Genomic DNA, 19355 nt, shown 5'->3' on the forward strand with positions numbered 1-19355 from the left:
AATAAAAATTTTCATGTTCCTCTTTGTTTTTCATAACATCTCAAAATGAATTTATTCTCTAACATACTGAATAGTATAGGATAGGAAAAAAAGAAAACCTACCCATTAGAATTTTGTCTTTGGAAAACTCTAGTTCTTTCATGGTAACCATTTCTTTTCCATCAACAGCTGCCTTTAATGCAGCTTGGTTCACAAGATTCTCCAACTCTGCTCCAGAAAAGCCGACAGTACCTCGAGCTATGATTTCTGGATCAACAGCTATATAGAAACATGAACACAATATTAAAATTGCAAAACAGTTAATACAAAGCTTGTTGTAAAGAACTCAAATTTCCAAAGAAAAAAGAAAATTGCCATTATGAACTATAAAATATATATTTTTTAACTTTTTAAATTCATTTTTAGAGAGAGAAACATCAATTTGTTGTTCCACTTTCTTAATGCATTCATTGGTTGATTCTTTCTGGAGATTTTATTTATTTATTTTTAGAGAGAGGGGGAAGGATGGAAAAGAAGGAAATATAAACGTGTGTGAGGTTCATGAATCAGTTGCCTCTTGCACGCCCCCAACTGGGTACCTGGCTTGCAACCCAGGCATGTGTCCCGACTGTGAATCAAACCAGTGATCTTCTGGTTCATGGGCCAGTGCTCAATCCACTGAGCCACACCAGCCAGGGCTAAAATATTTTAATGAAACTAAAAAAATATACTTCCTTTACTAAATTCTAAGGGAAAAAAGCCAAAATTGCTATTAAATATACCATTAAAATTGACATTGGGACAATCACAAAAGTTCTTAAGTTTAAATAACTTTGTGAAAAATAAAGAAATGTAGACTTATGGGGCAATTTTAAAGCCTTTAATTATGACCTATATGTTTACTGGCCTAATGACAAATCCAAAAAGCATACTCACAGACAACAATTTGTTTTCTAAGTTTCACCTTGGAATACTTTGGACATGAAAGCACCCTTTACTACGGGAAACATACTTGGTTTTATCACTTGATTCTGATAGCTTTGAAAATACTGCAACTTTAATACCTATATTTTATTATTTGGGTTGGTCTAGGAAGTTTCCTTCCCTTGTGTTTTTATAGGTGGCTTTCCCCTCCTTTGGCACCAAAGTGATTATATCATGAGGTACTGTGCTCATAATATACAGACACTTTTTTCTATCATTTCATTTTTACATTCATTTTAAAAAACATACATGTATTCATCTTAAAGTATTATCTATGTGGATACTCAAAAGAAAACTTTCATTAGAAGCATGATTCTAAATCCTAAAATCTCCTGGATATACATTAATTATGATATGGACTTTTTCTTTAAGGCTATATAAATGGAAGAAAAAAAGAAATAAAGGAACTGGTCTTTTAAGACACTGATCAGGTAAGAAGCTCCAATAAGGTAGACTGGCTTACTACCATTTTATGAAGATAACAATGTTGCCCTGGCTGGCGTAGCTCAGTGGACTGAGCACGGGCTACGAACCAAAGTGTCGCAGGTTCGATTCCCAGCCAGGGTACATGCCTGGGTTGCAGGCTATAACCCCCAGCAACCGCACATTGATGTTTCTCTCTCTCTATCTCCCTCCCTTCCCACTCTGAAAATAAATAAATAAAATCTTAAAAAAAAAAAAAAGAGTTAAAAAAAAAAGAGATAACAATGTTTGTATCATGGAATTAGACTTACACTGATCAAACTTTATTTTATTCAGATACCATTTCAAAATTTCTGTTCGGCCTTTTACATCTGGCCTTGGAACTGTAACCTGCATGTCAAATCGACCAGGACGAATTAAGGCGCTAAAGGAAGAATACAAAACAAATGAAAATTAATAAGTTATCTATGTCAAGTTAACCAGGACTACCACTCTAAGGAGAGGATGGAAAGACAATGCAACCAGAGGTTAGAAGGAGTTCTGAACGTAAGTATCAACTAGTTCCTTCTAAAAGTGGCTCACATAAGCTTCAACAACCGGAAGGCAGAACAACGGTATACACAGATATATGTGTGCATCTAGACAGTACACAGCCTCCAGAAACAAAAGCGTGCGAGTCAGTCAGGTAGGAAACCAATAATTCTACACTTGTCTATTATGAGAGCCACATACCCATCTTAACTTTGTAAGTGCAGAATGTTAAACTAGAGTCTCAGGCAAAGACAAACCATTAGATGAAATAAAAATATGACTAATTTCTATAAAACATCAACAAAAATTAAAACTACAGTACATTTTATTTTTAAAATGCTCTCCACTCACAAAAGCTTGTGTGGTATGTAAGTTGTCAGAAGGATATTTTAATACATTTCAGGAGATACAGTTAACATGCCAGCAAATGTAAAGTGAGCAACCCATGCACCCTCTCTTTTGAGAACGCCAGTGTCTCCCCTCCTCCCTCACCCCAGGCACCTTCTCTCTGCCTTTCTTCTTCCTGAGCTCTGAGGGCCCTTCTTTTGCCTCTGTTGTTTCCTGAGACCTGGCTCACCTTTTCTACATCTCTGGCTTTCTAAATAAACGTTCTCTCGTAATTTAAAAAATAAATAAAATGCATTATCCAGGGGGTCTTAATATATTTCAAACTGTGCAACATCACCACAATCTAATTGCAGAATATTTTTATATCACCTCAAAAAGAAACCCCATATCCACTGGCAGTCATTCCTCAATCTCTCCAGCCTCTGGCAACCGCTAATCTATCTACTTTCTACTGCTATGAACTTATTTGGACATTTCACAAAAATGGAACCATATAATATGTGATGTTTCTGATGGGATTCCTCCTCATAGCCTAATGTTTTCAAAGTTCATCCATGTTCCAGCATGTATCAGTACTTCACAAAAATCTTCTTTTAATACTTACTTGTCTAATGCCTCTGGGAAGTTTGTGGCTCCTATGATGATAACTCCTTCATTGGGTTTGAAACTATTTAAAAAAGAGTACGTTTTCACTAAAAATTAAAACAGCACACATACAAATGTTCAACACAAAACTGTTTAACATTAACTTAACAGCAAAGAAAATGGACTAGTATTTTGTATGCCCCAAATGATCTATTTTTTAAAAGGAACAAATGTTATGCCAGTGTACATCAATAAAACTGCTAATAATAAATTACCAAATCATCTCTAATTATATACCTGCAAAATATTTGTTCTACTTAGGAAGAAATGTCCTGACACAAAAAAGCTTGGGCATCTAAGTTTTGAAAAGTTATTTTCAAGTTTATCAATTCAAATTATTTGCTCCTAGACTTCCTATTTAGTTCCAAAATGTCTCATATATATACAACAAACTTTTTTGCTTCTTTCAAAGCAACCTCAACTCTTGCTTTGTATATTATGAATGCTGATGCAAGCTTTTAATGTATCTCAACACTCCAGTCTGGTCACAAATTGTGCAAGGACCAGCATGGTCTCCCATTACATCTCCAAATAGGCTACTAGTCTCAGCAGGAATCGCTGCCTTCCTGTCACAATACAATAAATGTTAAAAATGTGTAGATATCACCAACTAAAAGGAGCTGGTACATTAATTACCCCATTAGAATGAAAAACAATACAACCCTGAAAACAGCTTCTCTTGACTTCTTGCATGAGGGACTACTCTGTCACCTATAAACATAACATTTTTCCTCTCTCTTGAATGTTACCAAATATATCACCACACTGGAAAGGCAGGAAGAGTCAATTACCCATCCATTTCAGCAAGAAGTTGATTTATTGTCTGCCTTGAATATGGATGCATTGGAGATTCAATTCGCTTTCCACCAACAGAATCTAATTCATCAATAAAGATAACACAAGGAGCATTCGCTTTTGCTTCCCCTAGGAAAACAGAGAAGATTCAAATAAGTTTAATGAAATCAACCCTTTCTGAACAAAATTCTATAATATTAAAAACCTATAAGATTGTCAAAAGATATTCATTAGGGAGAAAATACACACACACACACACACACACACAAAAAGGTTTTGTGGTTTTTTTTTTCTGATTAAAGAACAATAACCTCAGAAGAAAAGTATAACATAAAAAATGACATATAATAAAAACTGAGTATTCATTTACTCTTTATTCCTAGTTGTAGAAACCTTACACAACCAATAGAGGTTAATTACATTCTACAGAAATGATGAATTAAAAAAAATAGCTTTTCCACAGTCCCCAACCAAATCTAACACTACCACTAGCTATTCTGACTGTATTTGCAAAAAAAGTACAGTTCTGTTTTATCTGACATATGTATTTTACCGGAAAACAGGACCCCACAATAGCTATTTCAGCTCACTATCAATCTTAAGTAGCTAAGAAAAGGTAAGAAACCCTCTTCTGCCCTGGCTAGTGTGGCTCAGTAGAGTGAGTGCCAGCCTGTGAACCAAAGGGTCATAGGTTCAATTCCTAGTCAGGGCACATGCCTGGGTTGTGGGCCAGGTCCCTGTTTAGGGGGCATATGAGAGGCAACTACACATTAATGTTTTTCTCCCTCTCTTCTCCTCTCTCTAAAAATAAATAAGATATTTTTATAAAAAAAGAAAGAAACCCTCTTCTGTCCTGACTGGTGTGGCTGGGTGGGTTGGGCATTGTCCTGAAAACTAAAAGTTCACTCTGTTGGGGCACATGCCTGGAATGCCAGCAGGTCCCCAGTTGGGGTTGTACAAAAGGCAACCCATCCATGTTTCTCTCATACATCAATGTTTCTGTCCCTCTTTCTCTTCCTCCCTCCGTCCTCTCTAAAAATAAACAAAACCTGAAAAGAAAGAAACCCTCTTTCCCTGAAATTAAAAAAATTATTATATAAAAGATATATTAAAACATACTAAAAAGATTTCTTATGCGGCTGGCTCCCACACCCACAAACATCTCATCAAATTCTGATCCAGAAGCATAGTAAAAAGGAACATCAGCTTCTCCAGCCACAGCCCGGGCGAGAAGTGTCTTTCCTGTTCCTGGTGGTCCAACTAAAAGAATTCCTAAAAGGAAAAAAATAGTATGTAAGAATGACTCAAATTAAAGAAAAAAGAAACAAAAACAAATCCTGATATAAATCTGAAAACCAAAGTTATTAATTTTTATAATTTTGAGGTTAAAGGCACATCAATGCCCAATAATTTGAAACAACAAAACATATTTGTCTCTACTAATGATTCACTTCAGGATCTTCTCCATAACTCATTTTCCGGTATCATCTAAGTACTGTCTACATATCAGACATAAACAAGAATGAACCTTCAAAGAAAGGAATAAACTTATCACTAAACAAGTAAAATTCACATAAAAAGAGTTTAAGAGACTAGACAACAAATGTAATGCACAAACCTTGAACAGATATTCTTCCATGAAAAACACATTTTAAAAAGTTCCAGAAACATCTGATAAAAAAATGTGAAAAATACTAAAGAGTACATGATATTAAGAAAATAGGGTTGGACAACTTTAATAGAATAAACAATGAAATATTTTTAAAAAGAAAGTAGGGTTGAATATTATTTGGTAGGATAAATTATTGTTTATTTAGGACAATGCCCTTACTCTTGGGTGATGTATAACACAGTATTTAGATTTAAAGTACCCAATGTCTACAACTTTCTTTCTGACTTTTCCACATGTTTGAAAATTGTCTTAACAAGTCTTTCATAGGTTAGAACAGAATTCCCTGGTTTAGATAATTTTTCATTTTTCAGACTACATTTGAAAAAGCAAAAAACTGTATTAATGATGTATTTTAACATTAAGAAGCCCATTTTAAGTACAGCTCAAAAATATCCCTGAGATTATCCCTAGCCCAGGCCAGGTGGTTTGTTGTTTGCAGCACTGTTCTATAAACTAAAAGGTTGTAGGTTCAATCCCCAGTAGGGGTTATGTGCAGGAAGCAACCAACTGATGTTTCTCTCACATCAATATTTGTCTCTCTTTCCCCTCTTCCTCTATTTCTAAAATCAATAAACATATCCTTGGGTGAGCATTTAAAAAAATAGACCGTTCTTGTATTTTCATATTATTATAGTTCCTAACTGGTTTAAATCATCATCTATCAATTTCTGTAGATTATATCTTACTACCCAAGGACTTCCCCACAAATTTATAAAATATTCCTTGTGACCAGAAAGCAAAATGTGATTATTTTTATTTTAAATATGCTTCCTATGACATTACAGTATTGATTTAATAAATGAATCCTAAATTAGCAGATTTGTGCATATTATTTTTATATACTATTGAACATTCTCAGTAAAAATACTACATAGTATTAAAAACAAGCCTTAAAAATAGGAATGCCCTCTTTAACTCATGGTCTCCATTTCCAGCATTGGAATCTACAATAACCTATAAATGACAAATTAATAAAACTAGAATTTGTCCTAAGGATATAATTAAGCATATGAACAAAGCCTTAAGATGTTAAGGTGATCATCACAGTGCTAATTTCAAAAGTAAAAGATTAGAAATAAATGGTTAAAGTATAGTACAACCATATAAAGGACACCATTAATTCATTACAATTCTGTACCCAATTCCAGTATGTGGGTTTTTCCTTCACACCAACAAGCAATTCTAACATCAGATGGATATCCTACAATTTAACTCAATTCTTACACTACCTATCTGGAAACCGCACTAGATCCCATAGGTTAAGAACTCAGTCTCCCCACCCCCACTCGATATCTCAGTGACAAGGCTAGGTTGTTTCCTGTGCTTCTGACCAACAAGCTGGTTAAAAGTTCCAATGTCTCCTTCCTTGGGTATGATTAATTTGCAAGAGCAGCTCATGGAACTCTGAGAAACATTTACTTAGTAGATTACTGGTTTATTATAGTATTCTTAACTAAAGAACAGCCAGATGGTAGGGCAAACAAACCCCATCCTTCTGTGTTTTTACAGAGACCTCATTACACAGACATGATTGATACTGGACACTGGACAATGACTCAACATACAGTCCCTCTCACTCCCCAGGGGTGGGGAAATGGGTGGGTGGGTAGTACTAAATGTTCCAACATTCTAAGAGCAGGGTAGGTTCTCCTGGCAACCTGTCCCCATCCTTAGGTGTGTTCCAAAAGTTACCTCATTAATACAACAAAACATATCTTCACTGCTCTCTTCACTGTGAAATTCCAATAGTTTTAGGATCTCTGTGTTTGAAACAGTGATTGAGACTAAATATATTTTTATTATAAATCACAATGTCACATAATAATTAAAAATCATATTGAGTACCTGTGAGAAAACACCAGACAAAACCAAACTGAGGACATTCTATAAATTTATGTGTATTCTACACAGTTTTTAAGATCATAAAGCATCCACACCCCTACAAAAAAAAGACTGAGGAATTTTTTCAGATTAAAGAAAAATCTAAACGTTACATGTGAACCTGGACTGGGTCCTGAGCTTGGGGTGAAGAGTGGGAATGAGGGAACCAAACTACAGAGGGTATTACTGGGACAAATACTGAAATTTGAATATGATTGTGAATTGGTAAGTTTTGGAGTAATGCTAAATTTCCTTATTTTAATAACTGTACTGGAGCTGTATAAAGAAAATATCCTTATTCATAGGAAATATACAATGAGATATTTAGGAATAAAGAAGCATGCATATGATATTTATAACTTTCAACTGCTTAAAAAAACATGTAAAGAAAGTAAATGAGCAAATAGGACAAAATATTTTAAACTGTTGAATGTGGGTTGAGTATAGAGTTCTCTGTCCTATTCTTGCAAATTCATTTCAAGTTTGAAATGATAACATTTAAAATTACCCCCAATAGATGTACACCAGTATATTCAGAATAAGCACTTATTTATAAAATAGCAATTAAGAACTTTAAACTTTAATCAGCTAAATCTGATAAAAATTGAATTAGTAATATATTATACTATTTTTTTTATATCAAGTCTGATAAAAAAAAGATACCTTACCTTTTGGAAGTTTGCCTCCAAGCACAGTAAATTTCTGTGGATTTTTCAAGAATTCCACAACTTCCTGTAATTCTTGTTTAGCTTCCTCTACCTAAAGTGACACAATTTGCCAAACAATTTTAAATAATGATTAAGTTATCAAGGAATCCTCTTGGAACATTGTAAATTTAATTGGAAATTAATTTGTCTTTTTTTTTCTTCAGTAGGAGTATACAAAAATACCCCTGTACAAATACACAAAAGGATTTCTCCTGACCCTTACTGCCAATTATACAAAGTCTCCTTACATATCCCACCAAATGTTTAACTTCTTACATTTTTAAAAAATGTTTTGATTTTTTATTTTTGGAGAGGGGGGAGGTAGAGAGAAAGAAAGGGAGAGAAATATTGACATGTGAGAGAAACATCAACTGGTTGCCTCTCCCTCGGGCCCCAACCAGGAGTGGGCCTGCAACCCAGGCATATGCATCGAACTGGGAATCTTTTGATTTTTCAAGATGACACTCAACCAATTGAGCTACGCTAGTCAGGGCTAACTTCTTCCATTTTTAAAAAACTGGGTTCCTCCAGTTAACAAAAAATATTACATTCAAAATTTTAGTCAAATGTGTCAGTGGCATTTCATCTAGCAAGTTTCAAATCCAGAATTTTGGGGGGACCTGGTTACAAGCTTCATGAGCAAATTATGTGGAATTATAATACTATATTAATAAGGAGTTACTATATGATATGTTAACAGTAGTATATTGTTATACTATATTAATGATAAAAGGGAATCTACATTTAACTTCAAACATTAATTTGAAATTATGAGGCTGTTTCATTATAAGAAATTACTACTAGATTATAAATGATTCAGTTCCTAACAAATGCCAAAGGGCAGTGACCACAATTAAGCTATGGTGTACTGATACTGTTTTGTAAAGGGTTATGGCAAACACAGTTTAGAAGATTTAAACCTCAAAACACTGCCATGCCTAATAAGAATGAAGGCCAATCTGGCCAACAAAGATATGTAGAACATTAGCTCAACTTTAAAAGCTCTTGATATAAGATTACAAAAGCGGCCTATCAGAAATGATGAGCAATTTTCCTAGTTAGCATAACTAGGAAAAGTCACAAATACAAACACCTAGTGCCAGAATGATACCAAAAATTAGTGCAGAAGGCCAGGTGCTGTTAAATAGTGGTGGCGATGCTAAACTAATAAACAACAGTCCACTGAAGAGGCCAAAATCACAACTTTGCTCTACCAAGAAATACAGACCTAGTGCTCCAGACTTCAATTCTCTAAGGAGAAAAACCCAAAATCTTTTATAGGTGAAATTTTTCAATTTACAAATGTTAGCTACCCATTAAAATTAAAAATATATCTGTGTGGGCACTTATTTACATCTGTTTTTTAATTTTAATTGTTATTGTTGGCACTGTTACAGATACCCCACTTGTCCCCTTTTACTCCACTCCTCCCAGCCCCCTCTCCCTCTACTTCCTGGCCACCACCACTCTGTTGTGTCTATGGGTCGTGCATATATGTTCTTTGGCTTATCCTTTCACCTTCCTTCATGCAGTACCCGCCTCCCCTCCTCTTTGACAGTGCCCAAACTGTTCCATGTGTCCATGCCTCTGTTTCCATTTTGTTCCTCAGTTTATTTTGTTCATTAGATTCCCCATACAAGTGAGAGCATAAGGTATCTGTCTTTCTCTGACTGGGTGTGAGAAACATTAGGGATTCTATCAGCCCTGTAAGAAGTGGGATGGGTCAGTACACAGAAGATCAGTCACAGGAATCACCCTGGGCTCTACAGAAGAACAACTGCTAGGGGTGGACCAGAGCCATAAAGGGAGAAATTAAGTGGCATGGCTCTAGGGGTAGGGCTGAAGTGACAGCAGCAGGCGTCCCTGTGCTGGGTCCCTCTCCCACGTCATCCATGGTCAATTCCTCCCCTCCATTCAACATCAGCCTGGGGAGAGGCAATGGCCCCTCCCTGCTGACCCCTGGAGGCCCTGCCTGGCTTTGATTGCTCCCAGTCTTTTGTAGACTCCAGGCTAGGCCCATGGTGTAGACTTTACTCAGGAGCTCTCCACGAGTTTCAGGAAGGCTTCAACAGTGCCAATCACATGGAAAGACACTGACATATGGGGCTGCAGAGGAGGGCCATTTTTCCCTGTGTGCCTGAGCCACACCTCTGTTCCTATGCAGAGCTCCCACTCCACACCATCAAATCTTGGTCGGTTTTAGCCTGGAGAACTCTGCGGGCCTCATCCCGATGACTCCAAGACCCTGCCCCACCAGAAAAGTACACAGGTTCCAGGTGGGAGAGCTGGCTTTGGCATACCCTAAGACTTGCTGAGTGACCTCAGACCCAGCACTGGCACCAGGTTTAAATCTCTATCAACCAGATGAACACCACTTGCTGAGAACCTATCTCAAGCCACTCTTGCACCACAATAGGCTTTCCCTGTAACAGGCAGCTGGCAGTCAGAGGTGGACCTTGGGGTTCCTTGAGACACTTGTTAATCTGCCCACAAGCCCAGAGAAGGTGGAAGGAGACTTTGGTAGCAGCTTAGCTTCTCCCACATGCACCCAGACCTGGCAGAGGCAGATAAATTCTGGGGATCACTTTGCAGTTCCAGACAGGTAACTGAAGGCTGGTTATAGACAGCATCTGGCATTTAATTGCACCAGAGTCCGTCCCCAAAGGCCCTGGAACCTACACACACAGTGATGGGCTTCAGAGCACAACCCAATTAGCTCCAAAAGTGGCACACTAAAAAGGAGATCTTTGCCAGCACCAGATCCTGTTGGGGTGAATTCTACTTCATGGAGTCAGCATCAGCACAGAAGCTTGGACACAGTGATAAGGATCAATCCTCATAGCCAGCCAGCCTGAGAGCCAAAACCACCCACAAATAAGCCAACAACAATCAAGAGTAAACTACAACAGGAGGGCTCATATAACCCACACAAGGGACATTCCCTGAGCACCTAGGCTGGGTGATTAGGGAGCTTGCACAACTGAGTCCCACAAGACACTACATAAGGCCACTATACCATGACTGGGAGGCATAGCAGATTTACCTAACACAGAGACAAGAAACACAGAGAGGCTGACAAAATAGAAAGGCTGACAAAATGGAGAGACAAAGAAACATGCCCCAAATGAAGGGACAGGAGAAATCCCCACAGAAAGAACTAAACAAAATGGAGGCAAGCAAGCTATCACATACCTAGTTCGAAACAATGATTATGATACTCAATGAACTTAAGGAGAAAATGGATGAACTCAGAACTTACATAGCATAAAAAGAACAGAGAAACAATAAAAAGAACCAGTCAGAAATGAAGAATGCAGTATCTGAAATGAAGAATACACTAAAATGAATCAACAACAGATGAGATAAAGCAGAGGGGAGGTAAAGCAGAGAGCCAAATCAGTGACTTGAAGGACAAGGTACAAGAAAACACCCAAGAAGAACACCATAAAGAAAAATGAATTGAGCTTTAAAACAGTGGCAGTATCACAGCCAATGAGGTTCATCCAAGACGCAACTACTGCTAAAACAAGCAAACAACAACAAAAAAACGGAAAATTATCTAGGGCCATCAAGCCTAACAACATCCACACCATAGGAGTACCAGAAGGAGAAGAGAAGGAGCAAGGAATTGAAAAACTATTTGCTTGCCCTGGCTGGCATAGCTCAGTGGATTGAGCGCGGGCTGGGAACCAAAGTGTCCCAGGTTCGATTCCCAGCCAGGGTACATTCCTGGGTTGCAGGCCATAACCCCCAGCAACCGCACATTGATGTTTCTCTCTCTCCCTCTCTCTCTCTCTCCCTCTCCCTGCCTTCTCTCCCTAAAAATAAATAAATAAATAAATAAATAAATAAATCTTTAAAAAAAAAAAAAAAGAAAAACTATTTGAAGAAATAATGACTGAAAACTATCCTAACCTAGTTAGAAAAAAGTTTACAAGTTTAAGAACCACAGAGACCCAAACAAGATGAACCCAAAGAGGCCCAAGCCAAGACACTTCATAATTTAAATGGCAAAGGTTTAAGATAAAGAGATAATCTTAAAAGTGTCAAAAGAAAATCATTAGTTACATACAAAGGCGCTCCCATAAGTCTGTCAGCTGATTTTTCAACAGAAACACTGCAAGCCTGAGGAATGGCACAAAATATTCAAAGTAATGCAAAGCAAGGACCTATAAACAAGACTACTTTACCCAGCAAGGACATCATTTAAAACTGAGTTAGAAATGTTTTTCCAAGAAAAAGCTGAAGGTATTCAAGAAAACAAAATTCATATATGCTATCTACAAGAGAGCCAGCCACCTCTGAACAAAAGACACATACAGACCAAAAGTAAAGGAGTAAAAAAGATATTCATGCAAGTGAAAACAAACAAGCTGGAGAAACAATACTTGTATGAGACAAAACAGACTTTAAAACAAAGGCTATAGCAAGAAACACAGATAGTCATTACATAATGATTTTTTTAAACCCACTAAGAGGAAATAACCCTTCTAAAAATTCATGCACCAATACAGGAGTTCCAAATAACCCTTATAAAAATCCATGCACCCAACATACAAGCACCTAAATTTATAAAGCAAATACTGATGGACATAAAGAGAGAGAGAGATCAACAGTAAGACAGTCATTTAGGGGACTTTAACACTCCACTGACATCAGTGGACAGATCTTCCAGACCAAAAGAAAAAATAAATCAGTAAGGAAATAATGACTCATTAGACCAAATGGCTTTAATTGATATTTACAGGGCATTACACCCTAAAATGGCAGAATATACATTTTTTTCAAATGCACACAGAACATTTTCCAGGTCAGACCACGCATTAAGCTGTAAAACAAGACTCAAATTTAAGGTTGGAATCATTTCAAGCATCTTCTCCAACCCTCATATAGGAAACTAGAAATCAATTACAGAAAAAACAAACTGAAAAACATATGATGCTAAGTAACACATTACTAAACAATGAATGGGTTAACAATGAGATCAAGAAAGAAATCAAAAGGTACCTTGAGACAAATGAAAATGAGAAAATGACAACCCATAATCTATGGGATACAGGAAAAGCAGTTCTAAGAGGGAAATTGATAGCATTATAGGCTTATCTCATGAAACAAGGAAAATCTCATATTAACAATCTAAACTTATACCTAAACCAATAAGAAAAAGGACAACCAAAAAAGCCCAAAGTAGAAGGAAGAAAATTAAGACCAGAGCGAAACTAAATGAAATAGAATCTAAAACACACACACACAATGAAACCAAAAGCCAGTTCTTTAAAAAGATAAACTGTTTACTAGACCCATCAAGAAAAAAAAAAAGGCCACAAATAAATAAAATAAAAAATGAGCCCTAGCTGGTGTGGCTCTGGACTGAGTGCTGCTGGCCTGTGAACCAAAGGGCTGCCAGTTTGATTCCCAGTGTAGGGCATGTGCCTGGGTTGCAGGCCAGGTCCTGTAGGGGGCATGGGAGATGTAGCCACACGGTGATGTTTCTCTCCCTCTCTCTCCCTTCCTTCCCCTCTCTAAAAATAAATAAAATACTGTTTTAAAGAAAGAAAAATTTCTTTACAAAAATGAAAGAAGTAACTGACACTACAGAAATAAAAAGGACTCCTCAGCATGTAAGAAAATGCTACAAAAAATGTTATATGCCAACACACTGGACAATTCAGAAGTGACAGACTAAATTCCTAGAAACATACACACTCCCAAGAATGAGTAGAGGGATCAGAAAATCTGAACAAACCAATTAAACCGATGAAAGCAGTTATCAAACTCCCAACACTCTTTTTGCTGCATCTACTGCAAGGATAAGGACCATTCTAGCAATCCGACTGTCAACATTCCAGAACATGTCAAAATCCCTTTAAAGGGGCATACAGTTTTTGTGAAGGACCAAGAGACACCCTGTGGAGGAACTTCAATCACATCAATGTCAGACTCACTCTCCTTGGAAAGGAAAAAAGAAGCTCCAGGTTGACAAATGGTGAGGAAATAGAAAGAACCTGGCCACCGTTGGCACTATCTGCAGTCATGTGCAGAACATGAACAAGGATGACACAACGGCTTCCATTACAAGATGAGGTCTGTGTGTGCTCATTTCCCCATCAACACAGTAATTCAGGAAAATGGCTCTCTTGTTGAGATCAGACATTTCATAAACAAATGACATTGGCAGGGTTTGGAGGAAGCCAGGTGTTGCTTGTTCACTATCTCAAGCCCAGAAAGAAGAGTTAATTCTTCAATAAAACCACATCAAACATGTATAAAATCCAGGTGCTTCAACAAACCACAATAGTTAAAAACAAGGATATCAAAAAATTTAATGAATGGTATCTACTTTTGAAAAAGGGACTGTTCAACAAGGCTGATGAATAAGATCTAAGTGGTCTAGCTATAGAAAGAGCAAGATGCTGAAAGATTCCTCGGGTTTATCTGCAGTATTTTAAAGATGCAATAAAAGCTATGTATTGAATTGGGGCAGGGGAAATTCTCAACAAACCAAAGTTCTGGGCAAATGGCTTCACAGGTGAAATCTACTAGACATTCAAAGAAGAACTAGTACCTATCCTCTTCAAACATTTCTTAAAAATTCAGGAGAAGACTCTCAAAACATCTCATGAAGACAGCATTATTGACTCCAAAACCAGATTAAGACACCACAAAGAAAGAAAATTACAGGCCACTATCTCTGATGAACACAGATGCAGAAATCCTCAACAAAATGTTAGCAAACTGAATCCAGCAACACATAAAGAAAATAATACACCATGATCAAGTGAGGTTTATTCCTGGGATGCAAGGTTGGTAGAATACCTGAAAATCAATTAATGGGATACATCACATAAACAAAATCATGATTATATCAAATAGATGCAGAAAAAGCATTTGATAAAAGTCAGCACCCTTTTATAATAAAAACTCTAGACAAAGTGTGAATGGAGGTAGTGTACCTCAATATGATGAAGGAAATATACAAGTTCTGTCCAGGAAAAGACCAGCCATTGTTAATGAAACAAGAACAGTTTGTGTGACATCAACATAACCTGGCAGCCAAGGAGATTAGACTGGAATGCGCATGCTTTAACAATGATGGCTTCACTGTACTTGTCACAGTAGATGCTTTGAGTGAACATGTGTACTATGTGGCCATCGCATTCAAAATGACTGAATCAGTAGAGAAACAAATCTGCCTCAAATTTTGTGTTAAGCTTGAACATTCCTCTGGGGAAACTATTCAGATAATTCAGAAGGCTGCGGCCATAGGCAACCAGTGAGTGGCAGCTTCATCACAACAATGCACCCCTTCAGGCATTTAATTTAAATGGATTAAAGATTTAAAGATTTTAAGCCTTAACACTCTCAGAAGAAAACATAGGCACTAAAATTTCTGACGTTTCTCATAGTAATGTTTTTTCTGATATATCTCCTCAGGCAAAGGAAATAAAAGAAAAAAACAAATAGGGACTACATCAAACTAAAGATTTTGCATAAAGAAAACCATCAACAAAACAAAAAGACAATCTACTGAATGGAAGAACATATTCACCAATGATATATCTGACAAGGGGTTAATATTTAAAATTTATGAAGCACTCATATATCTCAACATCAAAAATGCAACAATCCAATTTAAAAATGGGCAGAGGATCTGAATAGACACTTCTCCAAAGAGCACACAGATAGCCAAGACATATGAAAAGATGCTCAACATCGCTATCATCATAGAAACGCATATTAAATCACAGTGAGTTATCAGCTCACGCCTGTCAGAACCGCTATTATCAATAAATCAACAAACAACAAATAATAGAATGCAGAGAAAATGGAACCCTAGTGTACTGTTGGTGGGAATGCAGTTGGTGCAGCCACTATAAAAACAGTATGAAGTTTCCTCAAAAACTTAAAAATGGAACTGCCTTATGACCCAGTGATTCTACTTCTGGGTGTATATCCAAAGAAATCCTTCCAAAACACTAATTTGAAAGAACATACATACCCCTATGTTAACTGCTGCATTATTTACAATAGCCAAGATATAGAAGCAACCTAAAATAGGTGATTGGATAAAAAAGTTGGTACATATACACAATGGAATATTTCTCAGCCATAAAAAAGAATGAAATCTTAGAATTTGCAACTGTATGGATGGATGTAGAGGGAATTATGCTAAGTGAAATGAGTTAGAGAAAGATAAATACTGTATGATTTTACTTACATGTGGAATCTAAAGAACAAATAAAATTGAAATAGAGTCATAGATACAGAGAACAGACTGATAGATGCCAGAGGGGAGAGAGGCTGAGTGGGTAAAAAAAGTAGAAGGATTAAGAAGTACAAATTGGTAGTTAAAATATTCATGGGGATATACATGGGGATATTCTATAGAGAATATAGTCAACAGTATTTTAGTAACTATGGTGGGTGTTGGGAACATCAGGCGGAACACTTTATAAAGTATATGATGGTCTAACCACTATACTATATACCTGAAACTAATATAAAATAGTATTGAATGTAAACTATAATTTGAAAAATAAAATATTTAAAAATAATAAAATTGTGAACCTTTATCCCAGAACTCCCAATCCTCTTTATACCCTCTATTTTTCCACCATAATCCTTTATTACTTAACATACTCTATTATTTCTTTATATACCATATCCTTGTCCAATTCCTGTTAGAATTAAAACTCCATGAGGGCAGAAATTTGTTTTAGTTCTTCTATCCCAGTACCTAAAACAGTGACTGTAACTTAGGAGACAATATTAAATATCTGTCAAACTGATATTTCATTAACTGGCTATGAACTAGCATTCATCCATTTTATTGACTTAAGATACAGATGCTCCAGACACTGAAGTTACGAAGATCAGGAAGAACCTCTATGCCCTCTATGGATACACTACTCTCTCAGCACCACCACAGGTTCACCTGGAAACTTCCTGAATCCTAACTAGTAGGGTTTTTATGGAGGCTTCACCATATAAATACAATCATTAACTCCATTTCCAGTCTCTTTCTCTTCTAGAGAATGTGAGGTAGGGCAGAAAGTTCCAAGCTTCTAATGAAGTTTTGGTCTTACTAGTAACCAGTCACCCTCCTAGAGCTATTCAGAAGCCCACCAACAGACACCTAATTAGAACAAAACATATTCTGTATTGCCTAGGAAATTCCAAGGGATTTAGAAGCTGTGTCAGGAATAGTGGTCAAAGACCAAATAGTTGCACAAAAGATGCTCCCAGCATTCCCACCACTTAGGAAATTACAAGTTTTAGGAGCTCTGCACCAGGAAATGGTGGCAAAGAACAATACATATATTTTCTGTTAACCACACCTTTAGAACCACATATTGACCTTGTACAGTCAATGTCTGAAGAGGTCAAGGGAAACTTTTTAACTTACTCCTTTAACATGCTCAAAGGTGACATTTTTCATCTGGACAGGATCTACTGCAGAATCAAGCCCCGTTGTTGTCCGGAAGCGGACTAAAGGAAAGAAAATGTTTATACATTGGATAGGTTCATAAAACTCCAACCACCTTAATTTTTCAGATGCAAGAAAGCCCCCCAAAATTAAATACACAACTTCACATACATTAAATCAGAGTGAGAAATAGAAACTAGGTCTTCTGGATTTCTAGACCACATTCAAGCAATAAATGACTCACATTTAAATCACATCTTCATATTTTTCCAATTAAAACTAAGAATTATATTCCTCTTCTCCTTGTAATAACTAATAACAGAAATGTTAAACCAATGGTTGTCAGACTCCAATGTGCTTAAAAATCACTTGAGGAATGTGTTAATGCAGGTTTTTGGGCCATGGCACTGAACTTCTATACATATAGGAAAAGGGCACTGTAGATAGAGTTTGCATTTTTAACAATCACCTTTAGTTATCTAGACACAACTGGTCAGGCAGTTACTGTCTAAAATATTTTCCCTTATCCTAGCATACAAAACTGACACTGGCATTAAAAGGAAAATAAAGTCAACACTTCCACTTTTCAAATGAACTTCTTCCTCTGACAACTATTATTATTTGCCCTTAGATAATTTATAAGTAATGACATCATTAAGTATAAGAAAGACAAAAAAAGTTTGGGAGGACAGTAAAATATTTGAGATCAATTATGGGGAACAAACAAATCAACTACAGGGAACAAAAAGCTTTCTTAAATCTCTCCCCCTCAAGTAAACTTCCATACTAGAGCTATAAATGAGTAAACTGATGAATTTCTAATTTCCTCAGAATAAGTAAAAAATATGGCCTTTAAAATAGATTGAAATATAAAAGCCAAAAATGAGTAGGCAAAAATATAGGATTAACAAGAAACATCTAACATATCAAAATATACCAGTCAGGTTCTGGCCAGGTGGCTCAGTTGGTTGGAGCACTGTCCCATACACCAAAAGGTTGCAGGTTCAATTCCTGGTCAGGACACATACCTAGATTGGGGGTCAGATCCCTGGTCGGGGTGCATACAGGAGGCAAGCGATCGATGTTTCTCTTTCACATCAATGTTTCTCTGTCTCTCCCTTCCTCCCTCCTAAAATTAATAAACACATCCTTGGTGAGGATTAAGGAAAAAAAGAACATACAAGTTGGAAGAGCAATTTAAAACAGTAATTCTAGAACAGACACTAACTGGTTTAGCCCACTGAATTACTTGTTTAAAGATGTAGGTAGATGGACTTAATAAATAATCCATATAAATTTGCAGCAGGAACACCTGGACCTAATAAAAAAGCTACAGTAATTTTCCAAAGGCAGTGAATGTCACACTGTAATATGTATTTTGCTTAATATAAGACATCAAGCAAGAAACAAAAAAAATATGAATAATCAGAGCGTATGCCATCCCCTCCACCAACCAATATTACTCTATCATCTGTATACTGGTTCTTTTTTAAAAATAGAAGAAAACAAGAGACGGTGAATCTAGATATAAGAACTATTCCTGTATTTTAAAACCTCATCTTACGTTTCATGCCACAAAAATTTTTTAACTATCTTGGGCTATATGTAAGTTCTGGGGTGAAGTCCTGATCCAAGTCAACTGATGTTCTTATTGTACCTAAGCTGTTTTCTCTCAAAATAATCACAAAGAGAGTAGAGAACACAGGGTAAAAATTAAATGGTAGTTGAAAAAGCAATTAGAACCACTTAAACCTCACATTATTACTTCATTTTAGACTGGCAAACTGAAAAAGTACGGGACATGATTTATATACATTAATTTTTAAATAAAATTAATTTATTAATTTGTTTTTAAAATAGACATCTATGTCACTTTGTGCTGCTATTATAAAATTCTGCTAAATGTTCTTTAATAATTGGACAGGTATTATTTTCTAAAAATCTAGAAAACCAACCACTACTA

The 19355-nt window shown here is 36.4% G+C and overlaps 1 protein-coding gene across 1 annotated transcript in view; it reads right to left on the reverse strand.

The window, feature by feature from the left end:
* Positions 1–19355, reverse strand: part of YME1L1 (YME1 like 1 ATPase) — a 61180-nt gene that overhangs the window by 8501 nt on the left and 33324 nt on the right. The window contains exons 8-14 of the mRNA XM_028505702.2: positions 17372–17454; positions 7927–8017; positions 4825–4977; positions 3702–3834; positions 2870–2932; positions 1698–1810; positions 103–258 (exon numbers count right to left, since the gene is read on the reverse strand). Coding sequence (XP_028361503.1) covers positions 103–258; positions 1698–1810; positions 2870–2932; positions 3702–3834; positions 4825–4977; positions 7927–8017; positions 17372–17454 — 792 coding nt within the window. The remainder of the gene's footprint in view (positions 1–102; positions 259–1697; positions 1811–2869; positions 2933–3701; positions 3835–4824; positions 4978–7926; positions 8018–17371; positions 17455–19355) is intronic.

The sequence above is a fragment of the Phyllostomus discolor genome, chromosome 1 (genome assembly GCF_004126475.2).
Source record: "Phyllostomus discolor isolate MPI-MPIP mPhyDis1 chromosome 1, mPhyDis1.pri.v3, whole genome shotgun sequence".
Lineage (NCBI taxonomy): Eukaryota > Metazoa > Chordata > Mammalia > Chiroptera > Phyllostomidae > Phyllostomus > Phyllostomus discolor.